We start from the raw sequence: 15,650 nt of genomic DNA, 5'->3' as shown, positions 1-15,650 counted from the left end.
AGATATAAATCGATTCCAGTTCGTTCCTGATATCAGCACTAGTGACACAGCGTACGAGTTGTTGACAGCACCCGCCCTTTTTTCGTGTCGCGTTGTTTGTCGTCGTTGTCATAGTTACAGCGTTCCGACCGCGCGTAGTCGGTACGTATCAAATATACCATTATAGTCTATAGGGAATACGTGTGGGTAAAAATCGTCTTATTTTCCACAATATTTCAGATATGAACAGTATATGACTAATGGACTAATGTTCCGTAGATAAGGTAAGATTTGCTGTGGTAACACATCGTAAAACTCATTTTATATACGTACACAGTTTAGTAAGTATTGTGTTCAGGTGATTTTATGGCGTTCGTCACGAAACTGAATAAGTAGAATAGAATGGGAATTAATTAATCGCGGGGGTGTAGTTCAATTTAACGTATTTAAGCAGTTGGTCTATATTCCTGGAATGATATCTAAATGTGTATATAATGATTCGTAAATAAACTGGCTGATTAAAGTATAGCAGTAAAGTAAACGAGGGAAATCCCACAAAATTCAGCCAACGATATGAAATGTTCTCGAATAGAGTGTAAAACATTTGAGCAAATTTCGGCTAAAGACTATTAGCCATCAACAGGCGTACGATGACAAATAGTCTTTAGCCGAAACGTTGCTCAAATATATAAACCTTTTACTCAAGAACCTAAAATCTTTGTGGCTGAATTATTGTGGGATTTCTCTCGTTTATTCATCTTTACACGGATATTATGTATCATCTCAGACTCAAACCGGCTGATGTTTAGAGATTCATTAAAAACGGTCGTATATTATAGGCCTACGTGAATAAATGCAAGTCTATGTCCAGATAGGTATTTTGTTGGCTAACTATAGCAGACACTGTTACGTGATATGCACGAATATCGACGTACTCATTTATGTTCTTTATGTTCTTTTTTATAAATTTAAAGAAATCAAACTATCCATCCATTGGTACATAAACACAGAAGGCTTCCTTTTAAATCCCAATCGATGACTTCCGAAATGTGGTACTTAAAAAGTTGCTATTTTGATGTTGTTTTTTTACATATATTACTTATTCCCTTATAGAGCAAATTTTTCGTTGAAGTCTGATATTATCGCAATGGTTCCTGGTGTAATCTGCACTATCACTGCCATTGTGGTCAGTTGTCTGATAGTGACGTCCCATGGCCGTAAGTATTACGAAACAAACAACCACACATTTGAATTCTTGAATATACCATATTATAAAGTAAAAAAAATCCCATTCCAAATATTCTAAAATAATCGATTATTGTTACATTTCTTGAATAATGACAGAGAATACTATAACCGATGTGAGATTGGTTGGAGGTATATCAACGGCTGGATCGGAGAGCGGACGCGTTGAGATCCAAGTAACAGGACCAAATCTCGTCAACAGTGGACAGTGGGGAACCGTCTGTAGTGATCTACGAAATCCCAATGTCGTTGCGACTGTCGTATGTCGCATGATGCAGTACGAGTAAGTTCTTCCATTTTTTTTCTAACCAGTTTAACTGAAAGTGTATAGCGATTATGAATCCATCCACGAATGCTGGGCTTTTCAAATCAAAGAAACATAGAGACACTATGGTGGCTGATTCGGGACATGTAAAAATTTTTTTTTGTTCTCCCCGAAAACGCGCAAAATCGTAAGGTCATCGTAGGTATTTGTTCGCTTCAAATTCGTTTTGAAAGAAGCATGAAGCATATTCATTTGTCTCAAGTTGTTAAAACGCACATTGAGAAACCTAATTTTTTACGACCTATCAACACCGAAGGTTTACGAAACAGACGGATAGACGAACTGATAATCAATCACATATAAAGACTTGATGATGTGAAAAGCTCTACAAAAACGTGCTGGAGAAGAATATAGTTGAAAGTCTTTTAATCATTTTTAGCGATACCGCAAAAGCAGAATACATCGCTCCCGGGAGTGTGACCGACGCTGGCGCGAATGTCCCTATTTGGATGACGCAATTGGATTGTTCAAATAACGCTCGAACTTTAGCCAACTGTCAACACAACGGATTCGGGCAGACTTCCACTTGTACGCACGCGCAGGATATCGGCGTGAAATGCACGGGTAGAAAGATAAATCAACCCACTCCGACCACGACCCCGCCCAGTATGGTTACATTACCCCTCGTTACGTGTAAGTATATTTGATAAATTAAAAGGAAGCGACGTGGGACCAGTTGCTCAAAAGTTGGTTAGAGTTAACCAGTGGATTTAGTTGACGTAGTGACTTAGTTACAAACTCGGAATTAACCTCCAAAAATCTTTTCTTTTGTAGATACGTCCTAAGGACGCTATTGTAAAATCCTATATTCTTATGAATTGATATAATATTCACAGCATGCTCTTGGACTTTAGATTGACAGCAGTTGTTCCACATTAGCCGTTCATCTTGTATATATTTTGAACTTGCATTACTTGTATTCACAGGTTCTAATCCGAACAAGAACGTTCGACTCGTTAACGGTAGCAATATCTACGAAGGTAGAGTGGAAATATTTTACAATAATCAATGGGGAACCGTTTGCGATGATCTCTGGGGTAACAGCGATGCGCAAGTTGTCTGCAGAATGCTATGCTTCAAGTAAGTTTACATTTTCCGTTTTCAGTATAAGAATATATGATATCGGGCATATCTTATTGCAAAATTCAAAATTTTATATTTTTCATATTTTGGAAATTTTTTGTTTTCGTTATCTTAATGCTTTAGTTTGGAAGATCCCAGTCTCGAGGTAATACGTATTAGTTAATACGATTGAGTTCCATCCTGCAACTTAACGAAAAATATGTTTATATGAACTAGTAATGTTGAATATTATTGTTTGAAATGAATAATTGTTTGCGAACAATCCTCGAAAAATGACACGGACGGAAAATGCAGAGCCGCCATTGCGCGTGTTCAGTCCAACGCACAAAGCGCGCAGCAATGTTTCCGAAATCGAACATGTTTGATTCCATGTTTCTATGTTTCCTGTTTCAGTGCGTTGTGCGCGTTGGGCTTTAGTTCGACCATAATATAGGAATCTCTTTATTTTCTAGTCCGGCATATGGTCAAGCCGTTTCCGGAGGCGTGTTCGGAACTGGGAGTGGTCCGATCTGGCTCGACGAAGTTAATTGCGTCGGAAATGAACTTGACTTATCAAGATGCCCTCATAGAGGTTGGGGGAACAGCAACTGTAATCCGAACCACATTGAAGATGCCGGTGTTATATGTAGCCCACTGGATCCAACTCCTCCACCGCGTAAGTAGAAATTCATCGAATCTAATGTCACACGGAACTACAGGCGACAGGGGGCTGGTTCAGGAATTTAGGCTGTTTCACAGACAACTTGTAGCTTCCTTAGAGTATCAGTAGTGTTTTGTTATCGTGACTATCTTCTTTGGGACGGGCCCCTCCAAAAGTCTCGGACTCCTTGATGTTCTAGTATGCGATCCTTTTTTGAATACTCATTGTTCTTTCAGTGCCGCAACCGAACATCAGATGTACCGACCAATTGATCATCGTCGAGTTCAATCGCACGCACGACCCGGGAATCGACGCTTCTCACGTCAGATTGACCAATAAAACCGTTACAACGAATTGCGGATTCATTAGTAACCAAACGAGTCAACTAGTCACTGCTTACGTGCCCATTACTAGCTGTGATACGGTGCGACTGGTAAGTTCAGTGGGCGATTCGTGATATGAAAGCATTGACAAGCCAGTGGCATTTTCCAGGAACAATATTGCTGTAACATTCTATCACGAATTTTGCGAAGAAACTACACAAAGCGACTATATATAGGCCATAGACAAAAATATGCAAATTGTAAACGAATATCAATGTACTGCTGTATACGCGTAAACATGTAAACTTGAAGGGCTCTTAAAATGCCATTTCGTTTACCAGAAATGATATATGGCTGAAATTTTTACATGGGGTAGAGTACGTTCTGGGGTGTATGAATCAGACTTACATTATCATGGCAACAATTGCACTTTTGATTATTGATGACATTTCCGCCGAGTTCGTAGAAGTCGCATTGTCCGATTTTGCGTATTTTTCACATATTCGTACCAGACGACGAGTATGTTATGGAATAGAAGAAAAAGTTATCCATATATTACATGATCTTTTTTGATCTATAACGCTTTTGGTTTTTTTTCGAGCAATTCTTTCTCATACATCGGCTATTAAAGACGGGATAAGACGTCGATCGTCACAGAAAAAAGACTGTAAAAAACTGTTTTACTTTCCAGACGAACACAACGCACATTCTATACAGAAACGTCATCGTACAGGACATTCCTCCACGGAACGGTATTACGCTACAGCCGCAGTGGGACATCACCGCTACGTGCGCATTCCCTCGCGAGTACAACAACACGGCATCCGAGGTCAACCCGGATCCCAGAAACGTTGGCCCGATCGAAGCCGCTCACAAATATGTCGTGTCGATATTCCTGTTTGAACATAACTTATCGGCGGTTTTTACGCAGTTTCCCGTGAAGATTAAGCTCGGAAATTGGTTGTCGGTTGGATTGCACTTAAGTGCAGCCGATAAAAAGCTTAAATTGATCGTTCCTAAATGTTTCGCCACGACGACTCCGGACCCGAATAAGGCGCCAAGATTTGATCTGATTCAGTACAAGTAAGCGCACGTGTTTTCAATATTCGTATGAGATAGCCAAAGTAAATAATATAGTCTACTTGAAAGGTAGAATTTGTTTTCAAAATAATTGGGGATGAAGGCATACTGAAAGATTTCTTGCCCTAAAGACCCTGACCAATAAAGATTCAAATCTAATCTTCTTATTTTAGATGTTAAATTTGTCTACGGATTTGAGCTGTGCTTGTTCAACCGTCCTTGTTCAACTGCCTTATACCTTATACTTATCCATAATACTGTGAATCTCTTCCTCAGAGCTAACAAGATATGTCACCCTCAATATCTAGAATCCGAAATCAAGCACATCAAACATTCCCTCTCCAAAATAGCTTACCCTATTCACATTTTACAACTCGCTCACAAAAAGGCTAAAAGTAATTTCTTCAGATGATCATCCAAAAAGAGAGAATTTCAATACTCTTTACCTTATAGCTTATTCATCTCATGTCCCGGTTTAAAACTGCATCTTTTGTATCTTTTTGCGTTGCAGGTGCAAGTCGTACGATAAGCTGACGTACATGCCCGTGAACGACACGGTTTACGCGTTCAGATTTCAGACGTTTAAGTTCTGGGGTAATTACGATTACGTGTACATCCACTGCGACTCGTACGTGTGCAAAAGCGACGAGAAAACGCCCCAATGCGATCGCACGTGCGGAGTGCGACGCAAACGGTCCGTCGGTAATGTCGTCGACAATGTCGGTAGAATCGTCTTCCATTCGATATCGGGCGCGATACAAGTTAACTCGGAAGGCATCGCCAGCATAGTTGTTAGGAATGATGAAAAGGATCAGCAGACCGCCCCTGGTATTTCGCCGAAGGGAGAAGTCGACGTACGGCCGACATCCAACACCGCTGAAAAACTGTTAAAAGGTTTGTTCATAGTTCATCCGCAGTCTCATTATAACAATATATACCATTCGAAGAAAGTAGTCTAAGTGAAATGCTATGATTTAGTAAATGTTTCGTTCCTGCTAGATCTACGATAGAACCAATAATGACTCCTGACAAGGGCCAGTTGCATAGTCGTGATTTAAGTCCAAAAGTGGGTTTAAAAGTGGTTTTAAGTTTTTAGATTGGCTATAGAACTTAGTTGGTCTTATACTGGTCTTAAGTCTAAGCTTTATGACTATGCAACCGACCCACCTGGACTAATTCAATGGTTTTCATAACTTTGTTAAGATTCTGAGAGTTTTGGCTTTGAAAATGGATTGAAAATATGCATTTTTGAGGAAATGATACGTCACCCGTCATGCGTTGTCTACTTGTTTACAAAGATTATCAATACGACGTTGGCAAATTGAATTCATTTACGAATTTGTTATGTTTCAGGATCAAACGCAGCGTTCTCTCCACTTTCGCTGGGTCCAACGACGTCTTTTAGTGTGACATTCGGTTTGATCATATCGCTTTTCTGCTTAGTTTTCTGAACCGTGGACTCACGCCGATGATATTGATCTCTAGTCTTATTTGGAAATCTTGTTCGAAAGCTGGAACGAATATGAATTCGGGTTATCTCCTAAAATCAGCACGAAGACATTGATTGGTATCCTATAAGATAATCGACGAAACTTCAATTATATATACTTTGATTTGTAGTTAACCTCCGTCCAAATGATATATACCGGACGAATTGTTCAATGATGAAGAGTGATATTGTTGAAATAGAAATAAAGAAAGAAATGAGATCTTTTAGATGCTTATAGAGCGTGAAATACGCAGTGTAGACAATGTAGATTTGTAATAAATTAATGTAGGCTTCATAACAACCGGTAAAATAAGGGGCCATCAACTTTTTTTACTTAAACATAGATTCGTTTATAGGCTACTCTACATACTAGCGTGTATAGGTACGCCAAGTTTTTCTAGTTTTCATATAAATAAAAACCTATTTTTTCTAAATTAATGCGTTTATTGCCATATTTAGGAGGATTTTGATGAGGAGGTGATACATCAATTCGTTTAAATACTTATACACGCTTATCATGTTGGTACGTCTTTCGTACCCTACGCCAAATTGTATGAAATAAATTTGAAAATAATTTTTTGAATTCATGCGTTTATTTCCATCTTTTTGAGGAGGATTTAGAATGAGTAGGACTTAACGCTTACATGTATTTGGATTCGTACCAAACGATTACGATTACGATTACGATTTTATTTACACTCCAACCATTTCCATGGTATATGGAGGATAACTATTACACATGTATATACAAATACATGTATTTACAAAACAACACTGGAGTGATTAAAATTTAGAGAATGAAAACGTAACAAAATATATATACATCAACTACTTACTGTACTACATATACTATTGGAGGGATCTATATACATCTAAGCCGGTCTTAATGAATTTAGCTAATTGGACCGTTGGGTTTTTCAGAATATCAAGGGTATTAAAGGTATTCAAATTCAAATAGTTTTTGCGGGGTTCGTTAAGTAAGGTACAGTCAAACAGAAAATGGGCTTGATCACCTAAAGTATTACAAGTGGGGCATATTCTATCAGCTCTGTCTAAATGAAGGTTTGAAAATTTCATTAGATTAGATTTTTTCCATTAGATTATTTCAGATGACTATCGTTCGCGCCATCTGGTGAACACTTCCCACCTGCACATAGGCCACCTGCATTCGAAAATAGAGACCGACAACCAGTCTACACATTCTGACAACCGTTATCGCCGTATATCGAGTACGGGTAGCGGGTTTATCGATCGGGCTCGCACTGCGCTTTGTACAACAGCCGTAGTGTAGCAGCAGTATATCCGTACATACAAAAAATTTTGTTGAAAAATGTATCTGTAAGTATACGCAGGTTTACTTGATATTACGTTCATTTATTGGTGCGTATCCATTAGACAGTGCAATGGTTGTAGAATTCGAAGTAGTTAATAATGAGTTGACGATCCGCAGAGGCGAGAGGCAAATACTGAAAATAGAATCACTAGGTGGATCGTTTACAAGATCTAAGACCGAGGACCGGGGTAATGCCAACACGCATCGGTACGTCTCTGACGACGCTACACTACAAATAACGGAAGATCATGTTCGAGGTGGTGATCCATGTCGGATACAAATCCGTCGGGAAGCCACGCGCCCGAACCTTCCACTAGAAGATGCCATCGTGCTGGACGACGCGTTTTGGTTTGGAGGTGCTGAGATCTACGAGCAACGTTGGCCGATCAACGAACAGATGCACGGTATGAGCGCGTATATAACGAAAGATCCGTTCAACTTCGTACCCGGGCATGGATCGGTACAGGAACGTTATTGGGTCTCGACTAGCGGGTTTGCCGTCGTAGTTGACCCCGGCGTGCCGCTTTATGTAAGTTTAAATCAGAATCGAGATGGTCGGCTCCGTCTCCGAGCCGACAATAAGGAACGATACGAACACGTTTCAGAACCATTACATCTGTCTTACACGATATTAATCGGAAATAGTATCAAAAGCGTTCATCAGTTTGCGCAGAAAAGGTTCCTCGGATGGCCAAAAAGTATTCCCCATACGTCTATGATTCGGCGGCCTATTTGGTCGACCTGGGCTCGCTTTAAAGCGGATATCGATCAGGAAAAAGTACTACAATTCTCGCTCGAAATACTCGAACACAACTTCCTCTTCAGTCAGTTAGAAATTGATGATAAATACTCTAGTGAATATGGTGAATTCGACTTCGACGCGGCAAAATTTCCAGATGCATCCGGTATGGTCGAGAAGCTCCACGAAAATGGATTCCTCGTTACAGTTTGGGTACATCCATTTGCTAATTGTGATTCCGCCGCGTACGACGATGGTCGTCGTCATCGGTTTTGGGTTCAGAATGAAATGGGCGATAATCCCGGTCACGTGGCTTGGTGGCAAGGGGAAAACGCGGCCATATTGGACGTCACCAACCCCGCTGCGTTCGACTGGTTCGTCTCGCGGTTGACTGCATTTCAAAAGCAGTATAAAATCGATTCGTTTAAGTTCGATGCCGGAGAAGCGAACTTTTTACCGATCCTTCCAAAATTTAGCTCTACGGACGAAATTAAGGATGATATTTCAAACTATACTACACTGTTCGTTGACATGGCGTCCATATTTGGTAATTTGGTCGAGGTACGGAGCGGCTACCGGACGCAACGTCACGGTTTATTCGTGAGAATCATGGACTTGGATTCCAAGTGGGGGTACGACAACGGTTTAAGATCGCTTATCCCGAAAGCGTTACTCTTCGGACTGCTTGGATATCCATTTGTGCTACCGGATATGATAGGTGGCAATGCTTACAACGGGTCCGATGTGGGGAAAATACCCGATAGAGAATTATTCGTTCGATGGGCCCAGGTTACGGCGTATTTTCCGGCAATGCAGTTCTCCATCGCGCCCTGGCAATACGACCATCAGGTCGTCGCTGTATGTAAACATCTGGTGGAGATCCACGACCAGATTGTCTACCCAGCTATAGTCAGAGCCGCCCAGACGACTGCTGTCGATGGTAAGAATTAAGCCAAATGAACATGCACTTTTTACACAATACAAGGGTTCCTTGTACAGCGGACTCTGTCCAAGTCGGATCGGATCAACTCGGATGTTATTTGAAATAAGTCAAATCCGCATAATCCCGATCAGCCTAATTTTTGCTGTCCATTTGTTCATTAAAATCATAGGAAAATAAATTTTAATTCGGAGTTCCCGTAAAGTGGATTAATTTCGTTGGTCCCAAATGATCCGAACCAAGCGGGTTCTACTGTATTTCTGTGACAGTATGAAATGCATAACATCCAACTCGGATATCACTCAAGTCGGACACATTTTTACAATCCAACTAGATCCGACTTGTGCATAGTCTACTGTAGAGCGCATTAAAGATTTAGATCTATTCATCGGTTGTCGATGAAGGAAATGGTCACAAAATTCGCACTATGGCCAAATTATTGATGATGATGTTGTGAGCTTTGAGCAAATATATGTATCTTTATTACAGGAAGCCCTATTCTACGACCTTTGTGGTGGATTGATCCGACTGATTCTGTCTGTCACACGATAGACTCGCAATTTGTCGTTGGCGACGAAATTCTCGTAGCACCAATTCTGGACAAGGATGCAACAATGCGAGATATTTATGTACCGTCAGGAAGCTGGACAGACGACACAACTTCAGACGTTCACGTGGGACCGAAATGGTTAAAGCACTACCCTGTACCACTAGAAAAGATACCAACTTTCACAAAGAACGTTTAGCCCTAAACATGACCCAGACTTTTCTACACCCACCCGGCTGTTTATGTATTTTATAGAAATAATGAAAATGTCACGGAACTGATTCGGCCGGATTTTTTATCAAATTGATTTTTCTTCTCCGTTTTTTGTTTCACGGATTTTAGCTACCTGGACGGCCATGAGAAACGATGTATCTTTTTTCCATTAGTTCCCATTTTTTTCTCAAAACTGCGAGTTCCTGTTTTGGTAATGGGAATGGGTGGATCGGAAGAAACTAATCTTTTGTTATTCCGTTTGGACATTTCGAACGCGATAGCCATCGTGATGAATTAAATTCGGAAATACAATTCAGATGTCAGAGTTATACACGTCTTATATATTCTGATGAACATCTATAAACTATAGCAACTATAATGTGTACATTCATTTCAAAATACATATAATACTTTTAGTTCTTGGTGTCTAACGTATACATGTATTTAAATTTACATCCTTCAACATCTAACATATACACTAATGTTTTATGATGTATATGATTGTGATTGAAAGTGTGAACTACATTTTATTTCGTAGATAGATCATGGAACGTTTCGTTAACACCGTCAAAGACTGTCCGTCCGGGGTAGCTTTATTTCCGAGTCCAATTCATCCTGCATACTTAAGAAACTCCTCTGTGCTGCGTCCGATGACACGAAAGAATTGGTTCCTGCTTGAAAAATAAATAGTAGATTTAATCCCAATAATGATATCAGTCCGAACATAATATGATCCATTTCACGGTGATACTCTGCACCCGCGGCTTACGCAAACTGGGACCGCGTACTGGATTTTATTCATCCTAATCGGAGATTATAAAGTTTAGAAAAAGTGGAATTTAATCAAGATAGCTGATCCCATCAACATATCATCTAGGACACAGAGAATGAGAATAGTGAATGTATCTTTCAGTAAATAATCTAGAAAAACCATCAATACCAAATGCACCTCGTAATGTACACTTCCAACTTCCAAATTGAAAATAATAAGTATATACGTCAAGAGAATTTCGTTTTGAGAGCATTCGAACGAGTCTACCGTACCTGGGGAACTTCGACCGTTTTCGCTTACGTTGGAGGAGTGATCGCTAAAAATATAAGTGAAGACCGATGTGTGATAAACGGTGTATTTACCGCTGAAGAAGCGATTGATGCGCGACAATTTTACACCTCTATAAATCATGCATACCAACCTCTCAGCGGCGTGACAAACGATTCCGCCATCGATACGGGAGATGACGTAATCCACGATGGGAGAGCACTGGCAGAATGGTCACCCGGCATTAATGGAGATACGACTTGGCACGCAGGGAAACACGGCAGCCTATCTTCGAATCCTTTCTTTCCGTCCAGCCAAAATGTTTCCGTGCATCCGAGTTCCTGCAATTTAATCGAATTTGAAGGATAATAGATCTTCTGTTTTTCTGAAAGACCACAGCTATTGTACACTTATTACATACGTCTGAAAAATTTACCTTCAACTCTGATTCTTCTGACATTCTTTTATTGGTGATGAAATCGTCATCTACACTATCCAGTAACAATTTACTAGAACGACTCATCTGAATTTTGTTTGCTGTTCAAAAGATATCAAAATCAGTAGTGGTGCACATGACAAAATTTCAACTATCAAAAACATTCTAGTTTTCAGGAATCTATGTTGAAGCCTAGATTCCCAGATATTCTCTTATCTGACGTGGAAATAGAGCCAGTATTTCAGGGTAAGGATATTTATGCACGGACCTAAAGTTCCACCTAGTTCATTTTGAATAACGTGACATAAACTTACGCAAACTTGTTTGCTCCAGAATAGAAGCCGTCGTCACCGTGTTCCCGAATAAGCAGTACCTGGGCATCTTGAATCCGACGACACCCGCCACACAGGATCCTATCATCGAAAATTATAACAACGAAATCGCAGTATTATATATTATTATATATCTTTTATATAAATTCAGCCAAAAATGAGAATTGCTATAGTAAAATGGTATATATTTCGAGTAACGTTACGGCTAAGTACTTTTAGCCATCATCAGCCGTGTCATATCTTTGCTCGAAGTATAAACCATTTTACTATAGAACTTTTCATTTTTTGGCTGAACCTAATGTGGGATTTCTCTCGTTATTCATCTTACGAGGATATTGTGTATCATCTCGACTCAATGAAAATAATGTGTTACGCTAAAACCCTGCGTTTATTTTAACATTCTATAAAACGACAGAACTATTCACCGTGGTATATCTACTTTTTACCTGTGTTGACACCGATTCGTAGTTTCATTTTCAATCCGGGCAGATGCGGAATGATTATATGAGTAATGTGGTGCATCAGGTCGAGCGACATCATGCAGATTTCATAGACGTGTTTATTGCCGTTCCGTTTGGGCACACCTACAACAAAAACAGCGCGACGACTAACAAACGAGTTTGAAATGAAGCTACGATTCTATATCGGTTGTAACAAACCCAGATTTTTGAATATTTTGCAAATCGTTACAAGATATTTTATCTATTAAAGACGTAGAGTCACAAGTCACTCGTGTTGGCTTATCAATCAAAGGTAAACAGGAATGAGAAAATAAAGTTTCGAGAAATATTTCCGTATGTCATGCTTAATGAGATCAATGTCAGAATGCCCCATTAGATTGCAAATTTTGTCCTCGCGAGTTATTCCTGCCGTTAAGACTACGAATTCATCTTAAAAAGGAGGTGGTTTTGATAGTTATTTTTGTAGTTTTTACCGCATTATCTCAGCCACGCTTCATTGTTCATGTACATGACCGAATTTGGACTAATGAATATAGGCGCACGAACTTACCAGAAACGACCATGTATCCATCGCCGATTGTTTCAACCTTGTAGACGTTGTAGAGTTCTATGCGGCCATCGAACAAGCTGTATATGTTGTTTAACATATCGATGACCTAGAATTGATTAGAATTTAAAATGCAGTTAGAGAAAACATATTTCGGAAAGTAAGAACTCTATCGCTAGATTTAAGTGATGATAGATGCAAATATTGGTAGTGCTGGTTTAAGATTATTTTCGTTTATGGGTTTATCAATCGTCGTATTGTAGTTATCTCTCAATAGAAGAGGGTACCTGCATCGGGCTGCAATTAGAACAGATTTTCGTAAATCCTACGATATCGGAAAAAAATACGGTGGCGTCGTCGTAAACTTCAGCGGCTACGTGTTTATTGCGCTTTAGCTGGGCAGCCACCGGTTTCGGCAGCAACTGGTACAAGAGCTGATTCGTGCGCTGACGCTCCACGTTTAAGTCGTGCGAGCGGTCGACCAGGGCGAAGGCGTAGCGCTGAACGTCGTTCATAATAGCCCTGACCGATACGATGATCACCGGACATATTACTAAAACTATCATGAATAGCCCTATACCGACTGATATATCTTTGACATCTCGGAGGATAGAGGCCCCGAGACGCTCCATGATGTAATCGGCCAGTTTAACTTGAACTTTGAAATACATATCCATGTAGATGGTCATGTTATCAAACCACCAAGTGCTCATTTCGAGGGAGGCGTTTGTCGACATGTAATCGTTACGACTAATTTCTTCTCGCATGCTCGTAATGGACAAAGTGAAATTCTTGCGGTGTGAATTCTTTTCCTCCTCCATGATTTTAGCGACGAAACCGCTGAACTGAATAGCGGTTTCCAAATTACCAATACCTGATCAAGAGAAAGGAACGTCAAAATCATCGGTTACTGAATTAGTCCAAAAAGCATTTATAAACTTTTTAGATGGAGGGTACTGCATTCCTGGCAATGAATATTCTTAGGGAAGGAGATTGGCCTACGTACCAGCATGATGTCTTTCCAGCCACCAGAGATAATCTTTATAACTTGAAAAACGCCCTTTGCTGTAGTACAATCCACCTAAGGTTCTTTCGATTCCTAGGTCTTCCTTTGCCATTACCAGTAATTGGTACGCCACCAGGGTGCGCCATACGTCCCCGTCACGTGATTCTTGAATGGCGTCGTACATCCAGTCGATGAACACGGCGATCGTTCGCGTGTAGAAATCAATTTCTTTGTAGACGTTCGTATTTTCTGGTTTCAGCCGTAGTCTGTGCTCCATGAGCAGCTGCTGGAACTCGAACTTAGTTCGGAAATGCGCGCCGTCCTTCTTCGTGTTACCTTGCCATTTAGACATTTTGCTGACGGCCATGTCGACCTGCGGGTAAACTTCTTTCAGAAACATACGCGTTTCTGAGCCCAGCGTGCTCAGATGGAGTGTCGTCATATCCCGTTCTTTTTGCAATTGGTGAACCAGCGTACCAGCTTCGGTACTAAATTTGATCACGTCCCGTATCATGCTGAGAAACAAATGAATATGAATATAGATATTAACATGTACATGAAAAGGAAATTTTAGATTTTTTCTGGATTTCTGATTAGGTATTCAGGATGGAACCAATGAAGAAAACGGGCTAACAAACAATTATCACTTACAAAAAATCCTAAATTACCTTGACTGGAGAAAAATGTGCATATCGTATATATTCTGTTCTATCAGAATAAGGATTGAAATTAGAACACTGAAACGTCTACGCACACAAAACATACCCTTTTATGATGTTGTTTCTATTTATGACAGCCATGTCCAGAATTGTCAGCACGCATAGTGTAAATATCGGTATCATTGTCAGGAACAGAAGTTTAAACATTTGTATTCGCTTTCCTGGAATATTAAGATGCATAAATCAGAACACACGCACTAATTGTGTGTTGCTTCCTCATTGTAAATATAAGCCTGTTCCGGTGATAGGCCTAGAGATTTTATTGCATTCTATAAACATAAAAACTTTGATTGTAAAATGCCGTACAATATGGTGGCTGATTCGAGCCATAGTCAAATATTTTCTGTAGGGCTAGAGCTACGATAAGAACTTTTTCACATTGGCCCGTTTTTTGGCTTTCTCGCACGAGAACTCAAGACTTTTGAATTCTCGCGCGAGAAAACCAATTGCACACACATTCTCGCGCGAAAAAAAAACCAAACTTGAGAAAACCAAAATGTTCGCGCGAGAAAACCAAGAGTTTTCAATTCTCGCGCGAGAAAACCAAATAACTGCCAATGTGAAAATGTTTTTTTTCGTTCCTCTAGCCATACAGAAAGTTTTTTAGTATGGCCAAAATCAGCCACCATAGTAAATTGTATCTCCAACTGGAAGATATTTAGATACACAAGCACCCAGAAGGCATTTGCTGATTCAATAGTCCAGAAGTAACTGAGCCTACGGAGATTCCAATGTATTCACACTGAATTCTTAAAAAGTTCTTTAATACCCTTTTTAGAGCTCGGGTCGGACGCTTTGAATAAGTTAATCAATCCTTTGCGGTTTCCATCACCTCCGGTGATGACTGCTTCGTGGATAGCTTTGTCCCATTGATGAGTTGTAAGATCGGCTGACGTTGAAACCTCCTCTCCTGATTGATGCACCTCCAAAAGCGCTGCTGCAACTTTGTTCGTTTTCATTTCACCTAATATGACTTATTTCACTTTTTAACAATTCACAAGAGGAATAATGATACAGTTAAGTTTAATGCTGATTTGATTACGAATTTCGAAGATTTATTTTGGAAGTTGCAATAGAACATTATTGTATTAAATTGTAACCTTATTGGTCAGCTTCCTTGATTCATTTTTACAGATATCTTTATGTAATGATGCTACATACATTTTTTGTGTTC

At 39.9% G+C, this 15,650-nt stretch overlaps 3 protein-coding genes across 4 annotated transcripts; 2 read left to right on the top strand and 1 right to left on the bottom strand.

The window, feature by feature from the left end:
• Positions 1-6: 6 nt before the first annotated feature.
• Positions 7-6,706, top strand: LOC141908052 (uncharacterized). Of its 2 annotated transcripts, XM_074797849.1 has the most exons (11): positions 7-141; positions 220-263; positions 1,093-1,196; positions 1,324-1,507; positions 1,929-2,182; positions 2,476-2,629; positions 3,085-3,287; positions 3,509-3,705; positions 4,287-4,678; positions 5,187-5,569; positions 6,029-6,706. In XM_074797849.1, exons 3-11 carry the CDS (start codon positions 1,127-1,129, stop codon positions 6,124-6,126), a joined length of 1,935 nt encoding a protein of 644 aa, XP_074653950.1. In that variant the 5' UTR covers positions 7-141; positions 220-263; positions 1,093-1,126; the 3' UTR covers positions 6,127-6,706. The 2 variants fall into 2 exon arrangements, with proteins under 2 accessions (XP_074653950.1, XP_074653951.1); XM_074797850.1 differs by lacking the exons at positions 7-141; positions 220-263 and adding an exon at positions 597-834.
• Positions 6,707-7,456: 750 nt separating this feature from the next.
• On the top strand, positions 7,457-10,058 carry LOC141908053 (myogenesis-regulating glycosidase-like). The gene is made up of 2 exons (XM_074797852.1): positions 7,457-9,176; positions 9,666-10,058. The coding sequence occupies exons 1-2, from the start codon at positions 7,568-7,570 to the stop codon at positions 9,920-9,922; spliced, it is 1,866 nt and encodes a 621-aa protein (XP_074653953.1). The 5' UTR covers positions 7,457-7,567; the 3' UTR covers positions 9,923-10,058.
• A 946-nt stretch (positions 10,059-11,004) lies between these two features.
• On the bottom strand, positions 11,005-15,435 carry LOC141908568 (uncharacterized). The gene is made up of 10 exons (XM_074798664.1): positions 15,246-15,435; positions 14,523-14,637; positions 13,758-14,272; positions 13,039-13,625; positions 12,755-12,860; positions 12,190-12,327; positions 11,726-11,824; positions 11,412-11,512; positions 11,130-11,316; positions 11,005-11,024 (listed from the first exon to the last, which is right to left on the bottom strand). Exons 1-10 carry the CDS (start codon positions 15,433-15,435, stop codon positions 11,005-11,007), a joined length of 2,058 nt encoding a protein of 685 aa, XP_074654765.1.
• Between the last annotated feature and the right edge of the window lie 215 nt (positions 15,436-15,650).

The sequence above is a fragment of the Tubulanus polymorphus genome, chromosome 7 (assembly GCF_964204645.1).
Source record: "Tubulanus polymorphus chromosome 7, tnTubPoly1.2, whole genome shotgun sequence".
Lineage (NCBI taxonomy): Eukaryota > Metazoa > Nemertea > Palaeonemertea > Tubulaniformes > Tubulanidae > Tubulanus > Tubulanus polymorphus.
The sequence above is the reverse complement of the archived record's forward strand: the minus strand, read 5'-3'. Positions and strand labels throughout refer to the sequence as shown.

What these genes read in the sequence shown, in the direction of transcription:
- LOC141908052 (XM_074797849.1), top strand. Translation starts at nt 1,127, where the DNA reads ATGGTTCCTGGTGTAATCTGCACTATCACTGCCATTGTGGTCAGTTGT. An exon ending in TACATTACCCCTCGTTACGT is followed by an intron (nt 2,183 to 2,475) that starts GTAAGTATATTT and finishes TTGTATTCACAG; the next exon opens with GTTCTAATCCGAACAAGAAC. An exon ending in GCTGTGATACGGTGCGACTG is followed by an intron (nt 3,706 to 4,286) that starts GTAAGTTCAGTG and finishes TTTACTTTCCAG; the next exon opens with ACGAACACAACGCACATTCT.
- LOC141908053 (XM_074797852.1), top strand. Translation starts at nt 7,568, where the DNA reads ATGGTTGTAGAATTCGAAGTAGTTAATAATGAGTTGACGATCCGCAGA. An exon ending in CCAGACGACTGCTGTCGATG is followed by an intron (nt 9,177 to 9,665) that starts GTAAGAATTAAG and finishes TCTTTATTACAG; the next exon opens with GAAGCCCTATTCTACGACCT.
- LOC141908568 (XM_074798664.1), bottom strand. Translation starts at nt 15,435, where the DNA reads ATGAAAACGAACAAAGTTGCAGCAGCGCTTTTGGAGGTGCATCAATCA. An exon ending in ACGAATCGGTGTCAACACAG is followed by an intron (nt 11,825 to 12,189) that starts GTAAAAAGTAGA and finishes TTTCGATGATAG; the next exon opens with GATCCTGTGTGGCGGGTGTC. An exon ending in CAGAAGAATCAGAGTTGAAG is followed by an intron (nt 11,317 to 11,411) that starts GTAAATTTTTCA and finishes ATTAAATTGCAG; the next exon opens with GAACTCGGATGCACGGAAAC.